The 27,905-nt window shown below is 40.1% G+C and overlaps 1 protein-coding gene and 1 long non-coding RNA gene across 4 annotated transcripts; one reads left to right on the forward strand and one right to left on the reverse strand.

Moving 5' to 3' along the window:
* Positions 1 to 94: 94 nt before the first annotated feature.
* PSMA5 (proteasome 20S subunit alpha 5) lies at positions 95 to 23,923 on the forward strand. The gene is made up of 9 exons (XM_025417352.3): positions 95 to 254; positions 4,781 to 4,847; positions 9,745 to 9,871; positions 12,123 to 12,190; positions 13,531 to 13,638; positions 13,780 to 13,838; positions 14,386 to 14,488; positions 15,507 to 15,593; positions 23,675 to 23,923. The coding sequence occupies exons 1-9, from the start codon at positions 226 to 228 to the stop codon at positions 23,750 to 23,752; spliced, it is 726 nt and encodes a 241-aa protein (XP_025273137.1). The 5' UTR covers positions 95 to 225; the 3' UTR covers positions 23,753 to 23,923.
* Positions 23,754 to 27,614, reverse strand: LOC112640717 (uncharacterized). 3 transcript variants are annotated; one of them, XR_003124171.3, is made up of 3 exons: positions 26,294 to 27,614; positions 24,700 to 24,848; positions 23,754 to 23,890 (listed from the first exon to the last, which is right to left on the reverse strand). It is a non-coding gene; the product is annotated as an uncharacterized LOC112640717 (long non-coding RNA). The 3 variants fall into 3 exon arrangements; XR_007411061.1 differs by having other exon boundaries at positions 25,720 to 27,614; XR_003124170.3 differs by having other exon boundaries at positions 26,906 to 27,613.
* Between the last annotated feature and the right edge of the window lie 291 nt (positions 27,615 to 27,905).

Raw genomic sequence — 27,905 nt, forward strand, 5'->3', positions numbered from 1 at the left:
ACCAACCGCGGCCTGGCAGGGAGGCACGTTGGGCCAATCACGTCGGCGGGAACTACGACCAACCAATCGGAGGCCGTCACAGGCGGGCGGGCTGAAGGGGTCGCAGGCGCACGCGCGGTCGGGAGCAGGGCCTCGCGCTGTGGTGGTGCGGGCGAGCTGGGTGCCGGCGGGCTCGTGTTGGCTCTCAAAGACCCCGCGTAGCGGCTGCCGCCTTCTGCCCTCGCCATGTTCCTCACTCGGTCTGAGTACGACAGGTCTGTGCGTCGAGGTGGGGGGATGGGGCCGGGCTTCTGGGCGGGCAGGACCGGGGCCCGGCCCGGCCTGGGTTCTGCCGTGTCATGGGGCGCCCCGGGAACCCGAGTCTGGCCCGGCCCGGGGCATCTCTTGCCGTCCCCGGCCGCCCGGGGCGATTCCCCGAGCTAGACTCGCGCCGGGTCCTACCGCTGAGTCACTGCTGGGTCGCGACTGGGTGCGGAAGCGGGAAGCTGCGCTTTGTGCTCAGAGAGGCCGAGGGGCCGGGGCTCCGACCTTTAACCCGGAGGAGTCCAGGGGTCGCCGCCTCCCGCGTTCATCATGACTGCCTTTAAAAAAAAAAAATGTGCACGTGTTGCCTGAAAGAAAAAGCAACTAGAGATTCTTTAATGGCTTTCATAATTTCAGCTCCCCTTTCCTTCTAGGGAAACAACCTCGTTTTGTTTCTTAGTCGTGGAAGTACAGCGGCCTTTTCTTGAAATGTAGGAGGGCGTGCTGGGATGTGTACTTTTATGCAAAAGCGCCGAGGCATTCTCAGTTCTGCAGAGATAAAGAGTGTGGAGTCTGATTTTATAGGAACTGGAATTTAGAGTGGTTCTCAAGAGTTTCCTCATCACGCTGAGTCGACCAGACCTGGGCTTTTTTGACTTTTTAAGAAGCTTATAGCAAGCTAGTTGTGTGTTAGGGCCAGATCTGTTCTCGAAATTAAGGTTGTGAAATTGTTGTATTTATTTTAAAAAGCAACAGTTTTCAGGACTTGGAAGTACTAAATAATATTAAATTGTGCATATTTAAGCTGTAGACATTTTCACTTTCAGTTTTTGTTTTGGTCAGTTAGGTTTTCATCTACTATAGAAGGTTTTTTTTAAGCCCAGAAGGGCAGATTTTCCTTTCCTACTAGGTCCTTAGGAGCTGCATTTCTTGTGAAAGTATACGTTGACCCTGTCAAAATTTTAACACCTGGAACTACCACTTTTTTATTCTTTTACTGACTCTTAGAATAGATAATGTGAAGTTTAAAAACTGACAGCTTTTCCTACTGTCCTATAAAATGACTCTTAGTATGTATATCCCAGAGCATTAAAAGGAATCTTCTTTAGGTGATAGAATTTTGAGTTAGGGTGTACATGATAGAAATTGTTATCCTGATTTATCAGAAAACCTTTATCAAGATTTTGTGATCTTTAACATCTTCAGTGACTGCTTTGTGTTACTCATTTTTGTATCTTTCCAAGAATGCCTAAAATACAGCTTTTTAAAATTCTCTTAGCTAATATACTTGAATGCTTGCTGTGTACAAGGCACTGTTTAGTTGCTGGCCATACAGCAGTGAACAAAATCAAGATCCTTACTCTCATATGGGAGACTGTCTTTTAAAGAACTATCTACAAAAATAATTATAGTGTAAATTGGAAGTGTATTCATGTCATTAGAGAAATTCAAATCAAGTACTATAGGAGTTTTGTTGAGAGAGATTGCATTCAATATTAGAGGATTATTGAAAACTTTAAAAAGGAGCTGGTATTTAAACTGAGTCTTGAGAAAGAGGAAGATTTTAATAAATATGGACTGTAAAAGTCAGTAGTTTTTGAGGCCAAGAATATAGTATGAAAAAGGGAGGGCAGTGGGAAAGCACAGTTCATGTTTGGGAAAATTCTGTTCTGGGTGGCATGTATGATGCATGTATGTATGGGAATGGTGAACTATGGGAAAAACAGGATGGTGCTAGAATCTGAATGGTTTTTTTTTTTTTTTTTTATGTGTGGTTGAGTTCAGGTCTTACTCTTTGGGCAACCATATGCTATTAATTTTCCTGTTAAGAAGTTTTATAATTGTGTTTGCAGAGATTATTTGACTGAAATAGAGGAAAGAATGAATCAATACCTGTTAGAAGGCTATTATAATAGGTGAAAGGTAATGAGGGCGTTGAGACTGAAAGAAGAGTGTTGAGTTACTATGTGGGAGGAATTGATGTGACTTGGCATGTTGTTAATATGAGAGATGGAGAGAAATGGGTCAGATCATTCAGAACTTTCTAGCTTGGGGAACTGGGAGATTGGAGATGTTTTAAAATAGAAATGAAATAGGAATGGCAGGAGATGGAGCTGATTTTGCAAGGATGGCTGGATTTAAAGAGATATTTCTGGGATGCCTGGGTGGCTCAGTGATTAAGCGTTTGCCTTCGGCTCAGGGCATGATCCCGGAGTTCTGGGATCAAGTTCTGAGTCCTGCATCGGGCTCCCTGTGGGGAGTCTGCTTCTCCCTCTGCCTGTGTCTCTGCCTTCTCTCTGTGTCTCTCATGAATAAATAAATAAAATCTTAGAGAGAGAGAGATTTCATGTTGGAAAATGTTGAGTGTTTGGTGCTAATGGGATATCCTTTTAAAAATGCTTAGGAGGCATTTAAATTAGGAAAGAGGTCAAATTGGTAATAGAGATTTGAAAGTAGTTGGTGCTTAGTGTAAATAAAATGACCCAGGGAAACAGTAAAGTTTGAGTTAGAGGGCTAAGAGTAGAGCCCATGTTAGGATTTGGTAGTACCTCACTAGGGTGAAGTGCTTGAATTAGAGTAAAAATGCTATATTCACATAGTACTTTATACTTTACAAAGTTCTTTCATACTCTATGGAATTCAGTATTAATTATCTTGTAACAGATGCAGCATAGGTTTTGGTTTTTGCTTTTCATTTGAGGGAATTACAGCTAGTTGCAGAACTAGAACTTAAGTCCAGGTCTTCTGTCCTCGCTTTTCACTCAGTCATTTTTAAAAATTGTTCATTGGGTGCCTAGGTGGCTTAGTTGGTTAAGCCTCTGACCAGCTTGTCCTGATCTCAGGGTCCTGGGATCGAGTTCTGCATGGGGCTCCCCTCTCAACATGGAGTCAGCTTATCCCTCTCCCTCGGCTCCACCTTGTGCTTATGCTTTCTTTCTCTCTCAAATAAATAAATAAAATCTTTTTTAAAGAAGTTGTTCCTTAGAGGGGCACCTGGGTGGCTCAGTGGTTGAGCTTCTGCCTTTGGCTCAGGTCATGGTCCTGGGATCAAGTCCTCCATCCAGGGATGTTCCCTACAGGGAGCCTGCTTCTGCGAACTCTGCCTGTGTCTGCTCTCTATGTCTCTCATGAATAAATAAATAAAATCTTTTTTTTTTAAAAGTTGTTTCTTAGAGTTCTGAACTTTTTAAAAAATATTTTATTTATTCTCTGACAGAGAGCACAAGCAGGGGGAGTAGTAGACAGGCAGAAGCAGCAGGCACCCTGCTAAGCAGGTGTGGGGCCTGATCCCAGGACTGGATCATGATCTGAGTCTAAGGCAGTTGCTTAACCAACTGAGCCACCCAAGTGCCCCAGGTTCTGAACTTTTTAAATGACCTCTGGGAAAGGGGGATACTGGGATGGTGGGATTCTTCTTTCACTCCTCATTTAACCCAGAGTAATAATTCCCAGAGGTGGTATAGTGAAATAGCTAAAAGCTTGGACTCTGCAGTCACTTGTGTAAATTCTAATTCCACCTCTGCTGCTTATATGCTGAGGGACTTTGGGCAAATTAGGTAACTTCTATGTGTCTCAACTTTCTCATCTGTGAAATAGTATCTATCTCAAAATGCTACTTCGTAGGATTATTTTGAGGATTAAGTGAGGTAATCATTTAAAAGTTTATAACAATGCGAGGCATATAGTAGATATGCAGTTAAGTGTTAACTTGTATTATTACCTGTTTTATATTTGGGGGATATATATGAATTTTTTTTTGAAGACAGTTTTTGATAAATTTGAAAATGCTGTATTACACATCATATTACATGTTATAAAATCAAAACTCCATAAACCAAGGATTGTAACTATTTTCATTCATTTGTTCAAGTATTTTTGAAGTGTCCATTGTGTCCTGAAAACTTCTGTAGCTAAGACCATGCCTGATGTGTCTTCTCTATAGTGATTTCCAAAAGACTGGAGCAAGGAAAGGTGGGGAAGTGTTTTGGAGAGAAAAAGAAGTCTGGCAAGAAATGGATATAAATCTGTATGGAATAAATAAATTAGCTTAGGCTTTAGGAACTACACAGACCTCCGTCTGTTAAGATACTAATAGTAATTGCTACAAATAAATAAACGTGCTTATAGCTGACTTATACTAAAAAGTAAGATATTAACAGCAAATCCATGTAATGAGAAGAGGATAAGAATAAATACTTATTTTCTTGGGAATCGCCTGGTAGTTTTGGGGCATGAATTTATTGAAGGAATTACAGATTGATTCAGGGTTGAGGCAGAAGATCACCTGCTCTCATTTGATCAGTTTGAAGTCTCTGGGAATAGGACAGAAGTATTCCATACAGAAGTTCCATTTTCTTAAAAAGCTGTACAAAAGCTTTTACAAAAATGTACAAAAAATAGCTACAGATTGCTTTGGGTGAAAGAATAATGATATTTACATCTTGTAGCCATTTGAGCTAAATATCAAGGAACTTGAGTTTCATGTATCTATGCTTATTTTTTCTGCCAATTTTTAATACTTTTTTTTAAATTATAGGGGCGTGAATACTTTTTCTCCTGAAGGAAGATTATTTCAAGTGGAATATGCCATTGAAGCTATCAAGGTATACTATCAAGTGGCAAGTTTTTGAAATTTCATGGCAACCTAATGCTTTGCTGGCAAAATATTTGGAGTGAATGTGTATTAGCTATTTCTTTAGAAAATATTCTTTATCTCCCTTTAACCAAGAACTAACCATTCTAATAGCAATTTCAATATCATTCCTAAAACCTTTTGAACAGATAACTGCTTCATAATTCTATATTATGTAGCTTTTTCTCGTGGGGCTGAAGGGACACGTTTGTGTTCGTAATCTTCTTGGTCATACAGAGAGGGGTATAGAAGTCTAGAGTTAGCACCTGGGAGACATTTTGAACAAATCATTTAAATGATCACCTGTAAAAAATTAGTAAGTAAGCTATACTTAAAGTTAGTTATCACATGGGATTGCATTTGTTGAACTGTGGATAGTCTGAATTCTGATATAGACTGTCCAGGGTAAAGTCCAGGCATCAGTATTTTTAAGGACTCCCTCAGTGAATCTAATATCTAGCAAGGGTTGAGAATCCCTGATCTAGTCCAACCCTTCACTCTGTACTTCAATCAACTCTACATCCTCAAATATTTATAGAATCCTAGTCCCACCCAGATGTGCAAACCAAGAATAATCCTCAGTTTTGGAGGGTTTCTCCGTTAAGCTCCTTACTGTGATTTTCCAGATTGCTTAAAGATAGGTAGGTGGCATCCGATCCCTAGCCCTATGTTGGACTAAGAAATAGTGATGTGGCCTTTAATAGATGTGACTTAACCTGTGTGAAAATTCAGGCTTTTTGGTATTTAAACTACCTGGTATTTATTTATTTATTTTTATTTATTTATTTTTTTATATATATTTTAAATATTTTTATTTATTTATTCATAGAGATGCAGAGAGAGAGAGAGGCAGAGACACAGGCAGAGGGAGAAGTAGGCTTCATGCAGGGAGCCTGACGTGGGACTCGATCCACGGTCTCCAGGATCACGCCCTGGGCTGCAGGCGGCACTAAACCGCTGCGCCACCGGGGCTGCCCAACTACCTGATATTTAAACAATTTATGAGCTGCCAGTGAGAAAGCAATTTGATAACTTTAAATATTCAATAGTATGAAAGGAGCTGGAGAAATGACTAGGAATGGCTGACAAGTAGGAATTGTCATTTGAAGGTACTGTATGGATGGCATGAGTGAGATACAGCCAGCAGAAATGGAAAAAAATTGCCTTTGGAGTAGGTTTTTTTGGGGGGGGAATAATTTGTGGCAGTATCAAAATTAATGTATTATACTGAGGATCTGGACATTGGTTATAATTAAAATACTAAAGAAATAACTACGTAAAGTTAAATGTTCTCTCACTTTGCTTCTCCGTTTCCCCAGTTCCCATCAAGGGTTAGGGTGAAGTTTAGGCAGAACTTTAATATTGAAACATCTGGGGGTAAGTGTAAATGTTCAAAAGAAAATTATCTTGATTTTGATATATTTTATAAAGTAGACTGTCTTGAAACTATTAATCCTTTTTTGAGTGGAAGCTTAGGAAGTTATTTAAGTGGAGGCCAAATTGAATATGCTGAGAACTTATTCTTGTAATATGAGAATATTTCATCCACAAAATAATTATAGTACCCAGGGACTGACATTTTGCACCAGGTATTTCTTTGTTGGGGGACCATCCTGTGCAAGGTAGAATGTTTAGCAGGATCACTGGTCTCTACCCACTAGATGCCAGTAGCAATACATTTCCAACCATGACAACCAAAAATGTCTCAAGACTTTCCTCTCCAGATATATGTCCTCCAGAGAGTAAAATGGCCCCTGGTTGAGAACAACTTCGCTAGATAAAATTTAAAAGTAGGTATGAATTCTGTCCTCTTCTGTTCAGTTGGAGATTTAAGAGCAATACAGAATATATAAAACAACTAGAGAACAACTAAGTGCCAAATTAAATTCAACGATAATATTTTCTGATTAAAAATTTTATTAAGGTATAACTGTATGTAGTTTCAGAGTCAAAAGATAAAACAATTACAAAAACTTCTTTTTTTTTTTTTTTTTTTTTTTAATTACAAAAACTTCTTAAAAAACAGCAGTCCCTGAAGATTGTCCCCTTTATCTTCAGTTTCCCGAAAGCAACACTTTAAAATCTTTTTAGCTGATAATTTTCTTGGCATTAACTTCGTATTTCTAGCACAGACTTACATATTTTTGTTTTGTTTTGTTTAGGTATTATCCACAGACTTTATATTGTGGAGTGTGATAATTTCTGCCCCTAATGACACACAGACAGACAGATAGACATACACACAATTTCCTACTGTGGTGGGGGTAAGGTGACCCACTCAATATATATATCATATTTAGCATAATTTTGTAAGATCACTAGTCAACATTTTTATCTGTATGATTGTGTAAGTACTATTCACAGTAAGCCATTTTCCCATTTCTGCACAGTATTTTCCTGGGAGTTGAGTACTCTCTTCTTAAAAAAAAAAAATGTGCTTAATTTAATATTTATATATCACAAAATCACCCCAAAGTCTCTCAAAATACCCAGGCACTTAAAATAGCCTATTAAAGATTCTTAATCTTGGGGCTTGATCCCACCACCCTGAGATCATGATCTGAGCCAAAATCAAGAGTCGGATGCTTAACCAACTGAGCCACCCAGGCATCCCCTTTTTAAAGATTTTATTTATTTATTTGAGAGAAAGAGCAGAAGTGCTCAGAAGTTTGAAAATCACTGCTCTAGAGAAAACTGCCCCTTCTCATTTCATGCCTGAAGAGCGTTTCAACTAGTTTGTGAGAGCTGAACGGGGAAAGGCTGAGGTTCTTAACATTAAGCTTGTCAATTTTTACTTAATGCCCCTATTTTCACTGTAGTCTTTGACTGTGCTTAGTGTCCCCCAACCCAGAGACCACTCTATTTTACCCTCTCCAGAGTCTTCTACAGGAGTTAGGGTGAGGCCATTATCTAGCTTTACAGCACAGGGACAGGGATCTGGAAATCTGTTTCTTAGGTAGACATTGAACTGATCTTAATTTTTTTTAGCTCCTCTGTCTATTGCCAGAGGTCCTTGTTGCCACCATTTCCTTTTTTGGGGGGTTCTATGATATAAATCAGATAGTTTCTTGATTTTCTTTACCACTGGTTTAGGATTCAGAATTCACAGATCTGCTAAGTAATTTATCACTAACTCATCTTCTTTGAAATTTTGTTGCTTGTCTTTGCCCATTCTCTTTGTCCCAGTATATTTGTTTATCTCCCCCACCCCACCCCAGCCTTTAATCTTGTACTATTACCAGGCTGGGGAAAGGAGTAGAGCTAATGTGTGTGTTCAGTCTATACCTTTTAACTAGAAGTATGAATACTCATTTTTTTTACATAAAATTCTTTTATAGTTCATCTCCTAGAGTTATGCATGCAAACACTGATTAAGATATTATATAATAAGGGATCCCTGGGTGGCGCAGAGGTTTAGCGCCTGCCTTTGGCCCAGGGCGCAATCCTGGAGACCCGGGATCGAATCCCACGTCAGGCTCCCGGTGCATGGAGCCTGCTTCTCCCTCTGCCTGTGTCTCTGCCTCTCTCTCTCTCTCTCTGTGTGACTATCATAAATAAATGAAAAAAAAAAAAAGATATTATATAATAAAAAATTGGTATGTGCATTTAAAAACACTTAAAGTCACGACTTTACCCATTTGAAAAGTAGTACATCTATGTATGAGACATGATCAGTGTGCAAACATGTTAAACGTGTTATGCATAATGATTCGTGGAATTCTTTGGAATCCTTTGCAATAACAGTCTGGTGGCTTGCACTGGCAGGCATTGGTTTGTAGAACTAACTAAATAATAATGGTAATTCAGAGGAAAAAGCACATTTAGTCATGGAAGGCTTTATGAATGGTGGGTGGGATTTGGATAGTCAGAAGATTGTATTCAAGGGGAGAGACTGCATGAGCAGAAGTGCAAGGGTAGGAGATAATATAGCATGAGAAAATGGGTTAGGCTATACCTGGTGGATTTTTTTGGAGAATACTGAGTAATAAAGTTGGAAGAGAAGAGTGAGATTAGGTTTTGAGGGCTCTGGAAGCTTATTTGGATTTTATGTTACAGACAATATAGGGAGATGTTAATTCTTCAGAGAAGTATAATGAAAATAGCATTTATTAGATCAGTCAGGCCATACATGAAATATACATGAAGAGAAAGATTAAGTAGGGGAGCCTAAGTAGGAGACTATTGAAGTAATCTAGGCGTATAAGAAGAATGACTAAATTTATTATTCATTTATTAGGCACCAGGCACCATTTTAAGCCTTTTATATATTAATATGTTTATTCTTCTTGATGTATTTTGCAGATAAAGAAATATAGGAGGGTGGTGACTAGGATGGTGCCATGGAAATGGAGAGATGAAATTAAGCTATATTGTGAACTGCTAGTGACCTCAAAAGATTAAGTTAATATTTTTATGTTGGTAATGGGTGTTGCGATTTCTTTTTCTTCCTTTTTTTTTTTTTTTTCTTTTTAAAATACATTATTTTTCTGGAGGTCACGTAAATTTGAGAAATAATAGTGTTTGGGACAAGTCAAGATGGCAGAGGTGAAAAGAAAAACATTAGAGTTTTATTGTTTTTTTGCATGCATGTTTAGAACTTTAGAATCTGCTCCTCCAAAATATTGGCATTAGAGTTGATCCTTTCCCACATATTTTTAAGAACTTAGTGAACTTTCCCGTTAGAAGAACAAAATTCTGTAAATTAGTGCTCTTGCCATAGATAGGAATACTACATTACTTATTAGGGGTCTGCATACTAGATATGACTTGAAACTTCTGTCTTGTGAAGTTATTCAGAGAGATCCCTGGTGAGTATGTGAGACTGTTCTTTAACCTGTACATGATAACCATAACACGTTTCTTTTTAGCTTGGTTCTACAGCCATTGGGATCCAGACATCAGAGGGTGTGTGCCTAGCTGTGGAGAAGAGAATTACCTCCCCACTCATGGAGCCAAGCAGCATTGAGAAAATTGTAGAGATTGATGCTCACATAGGTAAGGAGTAGGGGAAAGCCGTTCTGTAGGATCTGGCTTGGGTTAGTCTTCTTTGGCTTTCCAAGGGAGGTGCATATTAGATGAATATCTTATTCCTTTGTTAGCTATGGTTTTTCAGGTAGTAGGCCAGTGTGCATAATATAATAGTAGGAAGCAGCTGTAGAGCTCACCTACTCCCAGAAGTTCCTTTCTCCTTCAAATTTAGACTTGGCATGTATGATGGTTGTTGAACTATGTAAAGGTTGAATCGGCCAGCTCCCTATGATTGGGTCTTCAGTGATGCATAATGTTAATCCTGATAGAAAACCATGAGAGTGATCATGTGGAAAACTAGAGATGTCCACTAAAAAGAGGAATTCTTAAAGCTCTTTAGGGTGACTAAGGTTCAGAGAGCATAAGAATATTTGAGCAGATCCGTCCTCTTCCTCTGTTTTCAGATTTATCTTTTTACTCTCTGTCACCCTCTACATCCCTCACCCACACCGCAGCACTTTTTTTTTTTTTTTTTTTTTTTTTGGTCTCTGTTTAAATTCTCCTGCCTTAGCTTCTGGCATCATTATAGTATTACAGGGTGAGTAGTTCTGCTTATTTATAGCGTGGTATTTTAGTTGGCTGTCCAAATTTTCTTAACCTACTAGTCATCTTATTAATGAAACATCAGTAAAATCAGTAAAATAATTACTTGAAGGCCTTAGAACCAAATGCCCTGGTGACTCTGAGAGCTTGACATTATTTCTTTCATGGATATAGAAACTAAGATTTAATCTTTTAAGATTAGAACATTGTTTCTATTTTAACTCAAGTCACCTGTCTTTTGGAGATAGATCAGTGTCACTTTAGCAAATTGAGAACCTACCGTGTGCCAGATACATGCTAGTCATCAGGGATACAGAGAGAAATGAGACATAGTCCTTGTATTTCAGAAGCATACAGCCTAATGGTGAAGGTGGACATGTAAATAAGAATATGCAGTTGAGTGATATAAGGTATTAAGAAAGGCTATAGTATGTGCTCAGTAGGGGTACAAAGGAGGAAATAATTAGTTTTGTCTGGAGCCAGTGGTAGTGGGTGTTGAGAAAAGGATTCTATAAAGGTGAAGCTTGAGCTGAGTTGAATTGCAAAAGATCAGGAAGTGTTCAAGTGAACAAGTGTTTGGGTATAGCAAGGGAGAACACTGTGGTTAGAGAGAATAGAAACCCTTGATGGTGTAAAATATGGAATACGTTGGCACAAACAGTTTGGTATAATTGGGAGGCAGACTATAGCAAGAAGTGAGCTTGGGATCAGATAGTTGGAAGTTCTTTTTATTATTATGCTAAAGAGATTGAACTTGATCCTTTGCATTGATGAGAAAGATTTTAAGCATTGAGGTAATATGATCAGATGAATATTTTAGAAAGGCCATTCTGATTAACAAGGTTGCATGGTAGAGTGAAGGGATTTGAGACTGGAAACAGGGAGACCACGTAAGAAATTTCCTTTAATCCACATGGAAATAATGAGGGCCTTAACCAAAGCAGTAGCCAGAGAATGGAGAAAGTAGGATTAATGCCAGACAGGTCAATTTGATAGAGATTGATAGAATTTGGGGTCTGATTGGTTGTGAGGGCCAAGGAGTCTAGAAGGGAAAGAACTTGATTTGAGTCAGTGGTACGTCCAAGGAGATATTAAGCTAGATTTGAAATGTGGGAATAAGGCTTAGGCTGGAGATACAGAGTTTGAGTCATGGCATATAAAGTAATAGCCATAACTTTGGCATCTTGGACCGTTAGGTAAACTTTCTCTCTAAACTATGTGGTTTGTATTTGGTCAGAAAGATGAAAAAGCTTTTGATTTTATCATAGGGTCTTTCACCATAGCTCATAGTGAGATGGTTATTTTTTTATCTTTATTTCTTCTGTTGGAATACTAGTGTTTGCTTATTTTGAAAGTGCATTGTGGTCACAAAGTGCTAAAGGGATGCTTAAGGATGTAATATGTGGAAAATCATGTTTGTTTGGCTGTTCTTTTCTGTCTTCTATCTTATTGGACTTCTGTGTTATTGTGGGTGGTTTTTTATTTATTTGTAATATAATTCTATTTGTGTTCAGTACAGATAATCAAATAATTTCCCATCTGTCTCTTGGGTATATTGCCATGGGATTGCTATATGGCTGCCATGATTCCATTTCAGTATTTCAGTTACTTCCTGAGTGGATGAAAGAGTCTGCAAGGATTTGGCCCCTGGGTCACTATTGCTTTTACATTGCAGGTTGTGCCATGAGTGGGCTAATTGCTGATGCTAAGACTTTAATTGATAAAGCCAGAGTGGAGACACAGGTAAAATTAGCATCATCTCTCTTTTTTACCATGATGCTTGAGTTCCTTGTTAATGACGATATAGCTGCCTGGGCTATCTTGCGGGTTATCTGTGTTAATATCAAATGTAGCTGTTGGGAGTGGTTTTGGATAGAATCCCTAGTTTATAACTTTCTGAGGCTTGGGGTCTAGCCATCCAACCATTGCAGCTTTAAGGAAGCTGACAAATAGTGCTGACAGTCTCTTGCTTCTTTTTGATTTGCCTTATATAAAGCAAGCTTTACACTGCCTTCTGTTCCCTAATTGACTTTTTGTGGGAGCACCATAGCAAGAAGTGGATGTAGCTAAAGAGCATTCTATCCCAACTGCTTTGGTGTTGGGCTTGCAAATAACAGCTCTCCTGTGGCAAGTAATATTATGGTTCCAGGTGACAGATACTGATCAGGAATACTGATATTTTCTGCTTGGAGAATAGACCAGTAAGAAAAAATCTGATTGGTAAAATTTTCTTTGCATTTATTTTCAACTTTGCTGTCAGACTTATATACAAGTAAGTCATTAATTTAAACGCCAGTGGGGCACTTGGGTGGCTCAGTTGGTTCAGCATCTGCCTGTGGCTCAGGTCATGATCCCAGGGTCCTGGGATTGATCCCCACGTGGGGCTCCCTGTTCAATGGGGAGTCTGCTACTCCCTTTCTCTCTCCTCTCTCCCCCACCCTGCCTTGCTCATCATGCATGCTCTCTCTCAAATAAATAAAAGCTTTAAAAAAAAATTTAAACACCAATAAACACAATGATGAGATAAGGTCTGTGAGGGAAAGTGGCACTTAACTGTTAGCATTCACTTTGTGCAAAGACTAAGTTTGGTTATATGAGGGGTTAACTGGTTTTCAATGGAGTCATCCTCTAGTCTGTCATTACTTAAGAGTCCTTTTGATCAGAGTTTATTTGCAGAGCTATTTCTCTTTCTCATGTAGTCCCAAGCATTTGAGTTTAGTGTTAAGGAAAACGAAATGGAGCTGAGCATTCAGTTTACAATCACAGTTCACAGGGATGTGTGTAGTGGGATGGTGGGCTGCTTTAATGCTTTTCTTATTTAAAAGGTAGACTGTTTTAGGGGCACCTGCGTGGTTCAATTGGTTAAGCGTCCAGCTCTTGATTTCAGCTCAGGTCATGATCTCAGTATTGTGGGAGTGAGCCCCACATCATGCTCTGTGCTCAGTAGGGAGTCTGCTTGAAATTCTCTTTCCCTCTCTGCCCTCCACCACATGTGCTCTCTCTCTCAAATAAATACATAAATCTTTAAACAAAAAAAAAAAGAAGAAGAAGAAGAGGTAGACCACATTTTGCTCTTCTTCTAGAACCATTGGTTCACCTACAATGAGACAATGACAGTGGAAAGTGTGACTCAAGCTGTGTCCAATCTAGCTCTACAGTTTGGTGAAGAAGATGCAGATCCAGGTGCCATGGTGAGTGTGGTGTTTGTGTCAAGTTTTCTTGCTGTTCTAAGGGATGCAGGATATTTGTCTTCTGAACATACCTTTCTCAGCCCCTCTGACCGCCTACTTCAATAGCCATTTATCTTAAGACCTCTTGTTTTTTGGTTCTAGTCTCGTCCCTTTGGAGTAGCACTGTTATTTGGAGGAGTTGATGAGAAAGGACCTCAGCTGTAAGAATAATTTGCCATTTTTTCCTGTTTCTTTTTTGGTAGAATTTTTAATTTGGGTTGGGGACTTGCTTAAATCAACTGAGAAGATTATTATAGAATTACAGAAAATGAGGGGCGTCTAACTCTAAAGTTCAGTGATTGTGTGCTCTTTATATAGAAAGACAAATTTGGGGATTCTATGAAAAACTATTGACACCACTGCTAATTCTGGGAAGAATTAAAAGTAACTTTGTTACTATGGTCAGGATGCATTTTAGAGCTTTGTTTTAGAACATTGATTTGCTCCTTATTCTCAAATATTATTTAGGTAAGCCTACTCAGGTGCAATATTTATATCATCTGTACTTCTGAATCTCTGAGGAATTTATTAAACGCTTTTTGAAAGATCTGGTTCTCTAGGCACAGAATGTCTTTGGACCTGTGCCTCAGTATTTTGGTGGTTTCCTGGCTGCAGAGCCAAGCATTTATATTCTTCAGTGAGATGTTTGTTTCTTAAAATGCCACCACGCTTCATTTTAACCACCCCTCCTTTGGGGGAGTTTTGTAGGTTTCATATGGACCCATCTGGAACCTTTGTACAGTGCGATGCTAGAGCAATTGGCTCTGCTTCAGAGGGTGCCCAGAGCTCCTTGCAAGAAGTTTACCACAAGGTAATTGAGCCTTCTCACAACTTTTATTATTATTTTTAAAATCAGGGTATAATTTACATATAATACAGTGGGCAGACCTTAAGAATTGAGTTCTAGGAGTTTGACGGTTATATATACCCTTGTAAGCACCACCTAAAACAAAATGTAGACTACTTCCCTCACTCCCTAAAATGCTTATCTCCTCTCCAGTCACTTTCTTCCTCCCTGGTAACCATGTTTACCACTATAGATGAGTTTTGTCTGTTCTTGTCATTTTTATAAATACACTCATATAGTTCGTATTTTGTGTTTGCTCTTTTTTGTTCAATATATTGTTTTTAGGATGCATTCACATTTTTGTACTTAACAGTAATTAATGCTGAGTGGTATACCATGGTGTAGGTTTACCACAGTTTATTCTTTATCTTTACAGCTTTACTTAATAATTATATTTCCTAGTCTGGCTCTTGAAGCAAGTAGGTATTTGGTACTTTTTATCTTGTAGGCTGGGAAAACTTGGTTTTGGAGGATTCATTGTTGTAGTTGAAGGCTGCCATACTCATTCATATGATTTACACAGGGGTGCCTGCTTCCATGAACCGCTGGTAGTTTTGATTTTATGTATGAAAAAGATTGGGTTCATGGGTTCAAAACAGTACAAGAGCAGATTTGCCAAATCAGTGGGCAACCTTTTTAGATTATTTGGGAATTCTCATTCATAGAATATTCCCAATATTATCTTGCTTCTGTATTAAAGAAGATAACTAGGGAAATGTAGCCCTTTCCACTTTTTCAAAGATCACGTAGATGAAAGTGGGTGACTTTGATCTGGTTCAAAATAAGATTTTTTTTTTCCTTTGAATAAATGTATTAACGGTTTACTTGAATTCAAGAGATACTTGTCATGCACTGTACTTACTAAGCCACTTTATTTATTAATATTTGCCAAGTTATTTCTTCAGGGAGATACAGGGGAAATCTTTGAAGGAAAGTGGAATTAAATTATAATGGCTACTCTCCTTACCCTTTTTGTTTCAAGTCTATGACACTGAAAGAAGCTATCAAGTCTTCACTCATCATCCTCAAGCAAGTAATGGAGGAGAAGCTGAATGCAACTAATATAGAGGTATTTTTTGTTCCATTATTTTTATTCGGATATCATAGCTCCTGTTGCTAAAGGTTGAATGGATGGAGATCATTCATCCCTTCAAAAGTTATTACTATCCTTTGAGTAAGTGATAACAGCAGAAGCCAGAATTGGATGTGTTAAAGAGTAGAAGGGAGGTGGACAAAACAAAAGTGGGCTCCTTTCTCAAGGAGTTATTACTATCCGCAGAAGGCAGCATTAAAGAAAGGGATTTTTGTCTTTTTAAGCATGAGAAAAGACTTGAAAACAACTTTTATACACTGAGAAGAAACTAGTGTATAGAAGCATGCTAAAAGAAACAAAAGCAGAGGTTAGTGATGGAAAACTAAAAGAGGGAAGGCATATTACAAATGAAGGAATTGATTTAAAGATTAGAACTCATTGGGATCCCTGGGTGGCGCAGCGGTTTGGCCCGGGGCGCGATCCTGGAGACCCGGGATCTAGTCCCACGTCCGGTTCCCGATGCATGGAGCCTGCTTCTCCCTCTGCCTGTGTCTCTGCCTCTCTCTCTCTCTCTGTGACTATCATAAATAAATAAATTAATTAAAAAAAAAAGAACTCATTCAGCTTAATATTGAATAGCCATTATATGTCCAGTACTACACTAGATGCCAGGGATACAGACAGAAAATCCAGTTCCCCATTCTGGGAGTATACTGTATGATATAGGGGCCATATAGATAATAACAGTTTGAGACAATACTTCTATAATAGTAATAAGAATGGATTGTCACAAAAACATATGTCCTAATATACTAGGACATTAGGAAAGCTGGCTGGAAGAGGTGATGCTAAAGAATAGAAGAGAAGGGAGTCTAGGAAGATGGAGCAGCCATGGGCAAAGGCTCAAAGATGTGAAATAATATTGTATGTAAAAGGAAAAAACTTTTAAAGATTGATTGATTGATTTGAGAGCGTACTTGTGCAAGAGAACACAGTGTGGAGAGGGGCAAAGGGAGAGGGAGAGTCCTAAGCAGACTCCTCACTGAAGGGGGAGCCCAATGATGAAGGGCTCTATCTCACAACCCTGAGATCATGACCTAAGCTGAAACCAAGAGTTGGATCTTAACCCACTGAACCATCCAGGCCCCCCTTATAAAAGGAACTTTGAGGGTTTTCTGACTGTTGGGGTTCAAGATAAATGTAAGGTAGTGAGATGGTAAGGGTGACATGGGAGGGTTGTGGACCAGATTCTGACTGCCCTTATTTAGGATGCAAAGTGTAGATGGGAGAAAAAGGGGGTGGTAGTGAGTAAAGATCAAGTAGGTTTGCAGGTGAATTGGGAGAGGAGAGGTCCTGTATTTCCTTAGTGATTGTTACATTATCTGCTGAGGGTGGGTGAATGCAACAGTAGAATTTAGGAGAATGGGAACTATTTGGAAGAGTCATTATGAATAGGGAAAAGGAAGACCAGGATAAGTAAAAGGATTGCTGGGCTACATTAAAATACTAATAGAGGGTTTCTGGGTGGTTCAGTCAAGTGTCTGCCTTTGGCTCAGGTCATGATCCCAAGGTCCTGCCATCGAGCCCCACATCAATTGATCAAGCCCTCTGATCGAGCCACCATCAATTGGCTCCCTGCTCAGCAGGGAGTCTGCTTCTCCCTCTCCTGCTGCCCCCCCCATGCTTGCTCTCTCTCGTTCTCTCTCAAATAAATAAAATCTTTTAAAACATTTTTTCAAATTATTTTTTTGTCAATTTTTTTTTTTTTTTTAAGATTTTTTTAAAAATTTATTTATTTATGATAGTCACAGAGAGAGAGAGGCAGAGACACAGGCAGAGGGAGAAGCAGGCTCCATGCACCGGGAGCCCGACGTGGGATTCGATCCCGGGTCTCCAGGATCACGCCCTGGGCCAAAGGCAGGCGCCAAACCGCTGCGCCACCCAGGGATCCCTAAAACATTATTAAAATACTAATGGAGGGCAGCCCGGGTGGCTCAGCGGTTTAGTGCCACCTTCATCCCAGGGCATGATCCTGGAGATCCCGGATCAAGTCCCACGTCAGGCTCCTTGTATGGAGCCTGCTTCTCCCTCTGCCTGTGTCTCTGCCTCTCTCTCTCTCTCATTAATAAATAAATAAAATTTCTTTAAAAAAATAATAAAATAAAATACTAATGGAGAAAAATAATTTTTTAAAATTAGCAGAAGGACACTTGGGTGGTTCAGTGGTTCGGCTCAGGGAGTGATCCTGGAGGGATCGAGTCCCACATCAGGCTCCCTGCATGGAGCCTGCTTCTCCCTCGGCGTGTGTCTCTGCCTCTCTTTCTCTCATATAAATAAATACAATCTTTAAAAAAATAAAAAACTAGGAGAAGCTGGAATCATCAAACAGATTATTATAAAAAGTCTGGATAGTAGGCATAGTATGTATGTATATTATATTTCAATTAGACAGAAATTTTAAAGGCAACTGCAGTTGTAATCACAAATCTGTAATTAAACCAATTAGCACTTACCACAGTATTTATCAGCGGTACTGAACATAGACTGAGATACTGTATGTTTGTATTAATCCCTGGTGCAGATTTGCTGGTTCAGGGCCTAAGGATGGCTTACCAATAGAGCCACTTCCACAGACTGAGTGAAAGTGGCAAACTTGGATGATGAAACAGAGGCTGGCCTAAAGGTGGGAAGGTCTGAGTGGAGTTGGAGAAAGGGGTTGGGGTTGGGGGGGGCGTTGCTCCTTGAGCAGTAATGGGGAAAGGAGGGCTTTGGAATGGAAATGGAAAATTTTACTATGTAAATACTGTTTTTCACTTTCTTAGCAAAGATCTTTAAATATTTACCCTTGCCAGTCTTTGAGATGATCAAGCACAGCAAATGCCATGATACCGCCTATCTTGACCCTTTAGGAGGGATTTTGTCATTTCCTTTCTAGTACTTTGTGTTGGTACTGAATGAGATAGGGTCTTAGCATTTCTGCTGAGAAAATCCCCTACCCCTCTCAGAGTAATTCGTAGGTAGCTCTGTTGATTTCACAATGAAAGTTCTGAGGCCTGGGACACCTTGGTGGCCTAGTGGTTGAGCGTCTGCCTTTGGCTCAGGGCATGATTCCGGAGTCCTGGGATTGAGTCCCACATCGGGCTTTCCGCAGGGAGCCACTTCTCCCTCTGCCTGTGTCTCTGCCTCTCTCTCTCTCTCTGTCTCTCATGAATGAATAAATAAAATCTTAAAAAAAAAAAAAAAAGTTTTGAGGCCTGCTTGGTTCAGTTGAAACTGCAAAGGTTTTTGGCTCATTCAATTTCAGTGTTGCTTTGTTTGTTTGTTTTTTAAATTTTTTTATTATTATTTATGATAGAGAGAGAGAGGCAGAGACATAGGCAGAGGGAGAAGCAGGCTCCATGTACCGGGAGACGTGGGATTCGATCCCGGGTCTCCAGGATCACGCCCTGGGCCAAAGGCAGGCGCCAAACCGCTGCGCCACCCAGGGATCCCTTCAGTGTTGCTTTGAAAAGAGCATCAGACGTGTCTCCTTCCTATCATTAACTGCATTAATACCTGACTGTGGTTTTTTTCACATTTAAGCAAAAGGGCACTTCGCTGTCCAAGACAATTTACTCCACCAGTACTGATGTTTCTAAATCTAACTGTCCATCAGTCTTTGGAAATGAGGCCCAGAAATCTGTATTTTGAAGTTGGGTGAGTGTGATGGTCAGTCTGAGAAAGTCGGACATTTGGGAGCCACTGCTCTAGAGCATTTCCTCCATCTCTTTTAGGTCCCTGCTCCATCAGTTGTCCCTTGGATCCCTAGCCTCTCCTCTACAAAAAAAATTTCCAAGTCACATATTTTTTAGAAAACAAAACAGGGGCACCTCAGTGGCTCAGTCAGTTAAGCGCCTGCCTTTGGCACAGGTCATGATCCTGGGGTCCTGGGCTCCATGCTCAGCTGGGAGCCTGCTTCTCTCTCTGCCCCTCCCCCACCTGTGCTGACATGTTCTCTCTCTTTCTGTCCCTCTCAAATAAATAAAATCTTTTAAAAAATAAAAGAGAACAAAACAAAATCCACTTTTGTTAACTCCTCCCCCTATCTATGTCCTGTCTTTAAAAAAAAAAAACAGAACCAACCTTGTGGAGATACAGTGTATGTACTATAAAATGCACTTATTTTAAGTGTACAGTTAAGTGAATTTTGACAAATACATAATCGCCACCTCAATTAGGGTATAGAACATTTCTATCATCCAAAAAGTTTTCTCATGTCCCTTTTTAGTCCATTTCTTCCCACTGATCTGCTTTTTGTCCCTATAGATTTGTTTTGGGTGTTCTAGAATTTCATGTAAATGGGTCACACAGTGTGTGCTCTTTGGTGTCTGACTTCTTTCACTCAGTATAATGATTTTGAGATCCATCCTGTGTGTTATCAATAGTCTGTTATATTTTATTGCTGAGAGCTATTCCATTCATCCTTTTTTGTAACCTTTATTGCTAGGTCTCTTTCCAGCAGAACTTTGTTCATTGCCTTCAGCGCTTTCCCCATCATTTGTTCCTCAGTTGCTACCATTTGTTTCTGTTCTTAATATTTCCCTCAGACTGCTTCTTGCTAAGATAACTCCTGTTGGTCAGATTTCATCGTCACATTTTAGACCTATTATTTGACCTTTCTGAAGCAGACTCCTCAAAATTTTGACAGTTCTAAAACTAAACATTATCTTTCCTGAAAACCATTTCATCTTCTCATCTTCCTAATTCTGGCAGATGACACCACTGGGGTACCTGTCATTCACAGCAGAAACCGAGACGACTCTGGCTTCCCCTTTCCCTTCACTGAATCATTCTCTTCACTGACTTTGCACATTTTTAAATAATTCTCATGTCTGTGCCCCCTCTCCCTCCCTACTTTCAAGTGCCTTCTTTTGTTCAGGAACTCCGTTTTCTCCTGCCCTGTATATTTTCAGAGGTTTCCTAACTAGTTTTCCTGCCTGTAGTCTTGCCATCCTTCATTTCATTACAGCCCCCATCATTGTGCTTCTGAAGTTGATTTTCTAAATTACACATCTAGTCTTGCTTGTTCTCCACTTAAAAACATTTTTATAACTCCTGACCACAAGATGAATTTGAAACTTCTTCCACAGTATGATGATTCACTATTCTTAAGTCATAATGTTTAATCTGTTAGGCACTTTGCTAAGCATTTTGTGTGCAATTATTTCTTTTAATCTTCACAGCAACTCTCCAAATGGGTATTCCCGTTTTACAAAAGAGGAAACTGAGGCTTTGAGAGGGTAGAATCATGCCCAAAATAACAGAATTGGTAAATGGTAAAGTCAAAATTCGAACCCACTGTGATTTTGAGGTCCTATACTTATAACCAGTAAATATACTGTCTTTCCTACTTTCCCTTCCCATTTTTATCTCATCCTGTAAGCAACCTCTGCTCCAGCCATTCAGAATCACTTTGTTTTGCAAATATATCATCTTGTTTCATGCTTTTATGCATTTGCACATTCAGTGTGCCCTTCTGCTCCTCCACTGTCTGACCCATTCTTGGAAAACTTTAAGACACAACTCAGCGGGCGCCTGAGTGGCTCAGTTGGTTAAGCATCTGAATCCTGATTTCAGCTCAGGTCATGATCTCAGGGTCTTAAGATTGAGTCCTACTTTGGGCTCCCCACTCAGCATGGAGTCTGCTTGGGATTCTCTCTCTTGCTGTCTAAAATAAATAAAATCTTAAAAAAAAAAAAAAACCTCAAAAGTTGCTTCTCTTTGAAACCTTCTTGACCTCCCTTAGGTCAATCTTTTGTGCCTCTACATATGCTTAGCTCTGTTGTAACACCTAACATTGAAAGTATTTGGCATCCAGCACCCTTAGTAAATAAGAGATTTTCTTCATTTGGATCCCTAGTGCCTAGTACAATTGTACTAGTACACACGTGCTTAATAATTATTATTCAATGAAAGAAAGTATGTTTTACCTATCTCACAGAGATTGGTCAGTTGGGTTTTTGTTTTTGTGGTGTTTTTTGGTGTTTTTCAGATTGGTTTGGTTCTTTAGATTTATTTTAGAAAGTGAGTGCACAGGGATGGGGAGACGGAGAAGAGAGAGAGAATCTTAAGTAGACTCCCAAATGATAGCAGAGCCCCACATAGGGCTTGATCCTACAACCCATGAAATCATGACCTGAGCCAAGACCAAGAGTTTGGACACTCATCTGATTGAGCCACCCAAGTGCCCCCTCACAACGGTTTTTGAAAGAATAAGAAAAATAGAAGAGTATCTTTCATATTATATAAATAAAATTATCATTATGCAAATCCAAGGGGTTCTTTTTATTCATCTAGTGATGAGTGATATTATATAAAGACTCGGTGGCTCAGTCCGTTCAGTGTTGGACTCTTGGTTTCAGCTCAGGTCATGATCTCAGGATCATGAGATCAAGCCCTGTGTTGGGCTTACAGGGTCTTCTGCTCCAGATAATCTCTCTCTCTCCTTCTGGCTCCCCCTCCCCCCACCCCCACTGTAAATAAATAGATAGATAAATAGATAAATAAATAAAATATATATTTTTTTAATGTGCAGTATTGGGCAGCCCTGGTGGCTCAGTGGTTTAGCGCTGCCTTCAGTCCAGGGCCTGATCCTGGAGACCTGGGATCGAGTCCCATGTCAGGCTCCCTGCATGGATCCTGTTTCTCCCTCTGCTTGTGTCTCTGCCTCTCTCTCTCTCTCTCTCTGTTTCTCATGAATAAATAAATAAAAAATATATTTTTTAATGTGCAGTATTCTGTTTTACCTTAGATGAGGCAGAAAATAATAAACATCCTGTAATTGGATGATGCTAATTCTGGCAGTTTTCAAATTATTTAAATATCAGTAATGAATATTACCAAAAATGCCCTAGTATATTTAATTTTAAAGTCTAAAGAAAAAGGCAATATGAGGAAATGACATCTACTGCTCAGTATTGCCCCCAAAACATGGGGAACTATGTTATCAGCAGAGGTAATGGAAAAGTTGGTAGTTTTAGTTAAATGTGAAACTAACTATCTTCTGACCTTGGTCTTTTATTGCTTAAGTAGATTATATCTGGATTGTTGGTTATTAGTAATATCTGCCAATCACAACTGATTTCCTGTTGTCAGTGTTAATGGAATCCTTTCATTTTCATTGCCAGTCCTTTTATTTTTTAATTTTAAAAATTTTTTTAAAGTTTCTTCTTTAAAAAAAAAGAAAAGATTTTTAATTTATTTGCTTGAGAGAGAAAGTGAGAGAGAGAGAGAGAGCGAGAAACAGCAGAGGAAGAAGCAGACTCCTTGCTGAGCAGGGAGCCAGAGCCAGAACCAGAGCTCAGCTGGATGTGAGGCTAGATCCCAGGACCCTGGGATCATGGCCTGACCTCAAGGCAGACAGACACTTAACTGACTGAGCAATCCAGGTGCCCCTCATGGCCAGTCCTTTTAAAAAACAAAAATTTGGTGGTTAAGTTGCCTTATGAACAATTTTAGAGAAGACAAAATATACTTAATATTTCGTACTTTTGTTTTTTATTTAGTACTTATTATAATGTTCTAGGCAGTGTTGTAAGCACTTTACATATGTTAACACATTTAATCTTCACAACTTCTGTATAAGTTAGGTGCTATTATTATCCCATTTTACTGATGGAAATTGAAACACTGAGTGGCCAAGAAACAGGTCACACAATACAAGCTTCACTTGCAAGTGGGTAAATACACTTTAAAAATATTTCTAAAAAAAAAAAAATATATATATATATATATTTCTAAAGGAATCGTTAACAGAAAAAAGTACTGATGCTATGCAATTTGCTGTTGCTTTTCTGATCCTTATTGAAGTAACTTCAAGAAATGACAATGACACCAGGCATTTGGTTAACTATTGTGTGGTAAGTTAACCTCAAAATAGAAAATTTGGTCAATAAGGATTTTAATTTGGGAGTCAGAGAGCTATTTTAGGAACCCACGGCTGGAAAGGATATCCCTGGGACAGCAGATCCCTTAGTTCCTAATGAACAGCTGCATCACTAACACAGCTTCTCCTGACCTAGTGCTATCTGCATGGTAATCAAGCCCAGCTCGTCAACCCTTCTCTGCTTTCTTTGCAGCTAGCCACGGTGCAGCCTGGCCAGAATTTCCACATGTTCACAAAGGAAGAACTCGAAGAGGTTATCAAGGACATTTAAAGAAGCATGATCCTCAGAACTTCTCTGGGACAATTTAAGTTCTCTTAAATGCTTTTAACTTTTAATTCCAGCTTCTGTTCCTTGGAAGAGATCCAGTGTATGTGCATTTTTTTATGATGTCTGTACATAAAGGCAGTTCTGAAATAAAGAAAAATTTCAAATTTGTTAATAGACCGTTCTCTTCTAATGCAGTCTTTTGTTAATATCCCTGTCCTATCAGAGTATCTGTTTGTTCTAAAATTGTTCTCGTGTCTGACTATCTCATGAATCCCTTGAAGTTGGCAAATGAACTCACACTAGTCCAGCTCCTCCCAATGGTTTAGAGATATTAATACCAATGTGAACCCATTTCAGTCCTGCAGTTTCTCTTGATTAAATAGGTACTTTGGCTGCTTTTCTTATATGAAGATGTTAACAAATTGACCATAAAAAACATGTTTTGAGGGTTGGAGTTAATTAAACCAGCTACAGTGTTGTCCCAGTTTTTCTATCTTAATAGATAATTTGGAGGGAGATTTTCGCTTTTAATGAAGTTAACTATAGAAGCCGCCATCTTTTGACCCATTGAGATTATTTAAAGAATCATCTGTTGGAGCCCCCCAAATAGCCATATGAAGTAGATATCATTATCATACTTTGACAGATGAAGAATCTAAGGCTGTGTGTCCATAGACACAGAAAATTAAACTGGGGATTTGAACTCAGATTTTCTGGTTTCATATATCAACTCTTGATTTTACAATGCCAGGTCCTTTGAGCCTACACCCCTATTGAGTGATAGGGAAAGGTCATAGAGATTTGTTTTTTTTTTTTTAATAAATTATTTTTTATTGGTGTTCAATTTACCAACATACAGAATAACACCCAGTGCTCATCCCGTCAAGTGCCCCCCTCAGTGCCCGTCACCCATTCACCCCCACCCCCGGTCATAGAGATTTGAAATATACCTGGACTATATACAACATGGCTAATCCATATGTGGATAATGCAGAATTGATTGCATGTTATCTTCATTGACATTTGTAGGATGTTGTAGTCCATGATGTCAAAATAAATGATGTTATTTGAGTAGGTTGAATTCATACTAAATTTCATACTGTGTTTCCAGGGAAAAAAAACAACAAAAAACTTGTGTTTATATACATTTGGAAATTGCAATGGCAGGAAACATTTGGAAGAAAATAATTTTGCCCTAGATACATACATAAGGAAAACAGGGAACTAGAGTTGTCACCAATGTTCTGGAGACTGTTTTGGTGACTTTAACCCTGTTATTAAATATTACATGATAGGGGTGCCTGGCTGGCTCAAAATAGAGCATGCAACTTTTGATCTCAGGTCCATGAGTTTGAGCCCCACATTGGGCACAGCAATTATTTTTAAAATAAATACAACACGATAATCATGAGATTCATTTCTCTCATGTTCACTTTAATTAGATCATAGTAGAAATGCCACTGAAAAGTCCTATCACAACTTCTATTTATTCAAATCTAACAAACTTACCGAGTACCTATCCACTATATGCCAAGCAATGTATTAGGCATTGGGGATAGAGTTGTGAAAATATTGGATATGGTCTGCTCCCACGGAGCCCTTAGTGGGGAGAACTAGACAGTACATTCCCTTTAACTATAGGTTCATGAACAAAGCATGTTCCTTTAGGGAGAGGTGGGAGTTGTGTCTCTGAATTATGGATATTATGTGGGGAAAAGCAGATCTTGGCATATCTCGCTTAGCCTCAGCTTCCACTGTTACTCCTCTCGCTGCCTGGGCAGTGTTATTTGTAGTTGGGACTATACAACTAGTGAAACAATAAATGTCATACTCTATAATTCAAACTTGATAATTCTTGAAAGAATAGAATTCCAGCATTCTTGAGAGAGAAGTTTGGTTTTCTGTAGAATTTTAAAACTTTCTACAACGTTTCTATTGTCCAATTTAAATGGGAGGAGAAATGGTCTCACTAGGAAAAGTGATGATTTTGTGATGTATAACTGCTTTCTATTGATACTTCTGCTATAGAATGTATCTTGGAGAAAAGTACAGTTTTGGGATCCCTGGGTGGCGCAGCGGTTTGGCGCCTGCCTTTGGCCCAGGGCGCGATCCTGGAGACCCGGGATCGAATCCCACGTCTGGCTCCCGGTGCATGGAGCCTGCTTCTCCCTCTGCCTGTGTCTGCCTCTCTCTCTCTCTCTGTCTGTGACTATAATAAATAAATAAATAAAATATTTTAAAAAGTACAGTTTTTAGTAATAGGTAATTGATATATTTTAGTCCTGCAAGTGAGGTAAGATCTTAACTGTAGTATTTCACAAGGGAGGTCTGACAGTGCAACTTTTGTATATAGTGCCTTTGTCAGATGAAAGTAAAATTCAAAAAGTTCATTCACTCAAAACATTTTCTCAGTGCCATATGCAAAGTACCATGTTCCTAGCAACTGGTCCAGTTTGAAGAAGGCAATATACATTCTGTAAGCATATGGTTGGTAACTAAAAGCAATATATTCAGAAGTGAAGGTACAGAGAACTGCAACAATACTTGTAAAGAAGTGCATTTGGTAATTTCTCCAGGAGATGGCACTGTTGAGTTGGCTTTTTTTCTTTTCCAGACAGACAATAGACCATTCATCTTTGTGTCACCCAAACAAAGAAATATTCCTCTGTAGCCCCTCTTCTTCCCCTAGCTAATCACATGCTACTGGAACTGACTGTCTTGTGATCTACTCCATAGTTGGCATAGATCAAAAAAATAATCTGTATTTAAAAAAATAATCTGACACATGGTAATTAATGGAAAGGTACAAATTGTACACCAGTTTTCAAGCTTTGTCATTTCAGCAGCTGAGAACCTGGAAGACTAGTCTAGTGATTTCAACACTCTGCTCAGATGCCATTCAAAAATATTTTTCATTCCTCAGTCTTACTGTGGTTGTTCTGGGGGAGGGGGGGAATGTAAATTTGTAAATCTTTTTGTTTGCAAATCTCTGTGAGTAGGATTTTAATGTAAACATCGGGTGGGTGCATTGCACCATTTTGCTCTACAGTGAATAATATAATCTCATTTGGGTTTACCTCCAGTTTATAGCTAAAAGTATCAGTGATCTTATTTGGGTGTAACGTTTTGCATATTTTGTCTCTTTCTATTTACTACCTTTTCTACTGAACAGCTTTTAGCATTCCGAAGGGTTGGAGTCCATAAAGTCAAGATTCAAAACTGGTTTTACCTGCGCTGCATGTTCTAAAAGTTAAGTCTGCGGTTTTCTGCGATAAAGGGAACAGCATGGGGGTTTTATTGATTAGAGGCAGAGCCCTTATTTGGTGGGCATCACATACGGAAAACCAAACTTGTGCAATGCACTGCCTGCGGGGTTAAGGCACATCGGTAAAGGCAGCATGCACCCATGAAATGATCGTGTCTGAAGTGGGCACTGGGGAATTCTCTGGCCCCTTTTACCCAGCCCTGATTTCTAAGCTACTTTGTTGAGTCCGGGGACACCAATGAGCCAGTCTATTCTGCCTCTGGCCTAACTCCCTGCAGGAGAGGAAGGTGAGCGAGACCCTAAGTGGTGGAGGGCTCCCGGGGCTTGCAGGAGTCACGGAGGTCCCGGTGTCCATCTGCCTCTGCAGGACCTGCCCACACAGCTCGCGTTGCCCCGTCCGGCAGCGAGGCGGCGGCTCCATCGCACAATGGGCGCTCCCTGCGCCGGGCTTGAGAACCCGAAGCACCGGTTCGTGACGAAGCCCCCTTTCCAGCAGAGCGAGCTGAGGGATTCCCTCGGGAGGCTCTCCCGGCGCCGCCGCAGCCCAGGGGCGGGGGCCGGGGAGTCTCGGCGGGCCCGACCCAGGGCGCCGCGGTGGGCAGCGGGGTCCGCGGCGGGGCGGGCGGGGCGGGGCGGGGCAGCGCCCGCGGAACTCGGGCGGCCGGCGAGGCCGCGGGGCGAGCGGGATGACCTCAGCCGCCTCGGCCGCTCCAGCCAATCGGCCCCGCGTCCCGGCCTCGGAACGCAGGACCCCCGCAGCCGGAGGCGACGCGAGCCAATGAGGAGCGGCCGCCGAAGAAGGACAGGCGGCCCGCCTATGGGGCGGAGGGGCCGGGCCGCGCGTCCGCGGAGCGCCGGGCCGGCTCGGGGGTGTGGCGCGGCGCCGGCGGC

The sequence above is a fragment of the Canis lupus genome, chromosome 6 (assembly GCF_003254725.2).
Source record: "Canis lupus dingo isolate Sandy chromosome 6, ASM325472v2, whole genome shotgun sequence".
NCBI lineage: Eukaryota > Metazoa > Chordata > Mammalia > Carnivora > Canidae > Canis > Canis lupus.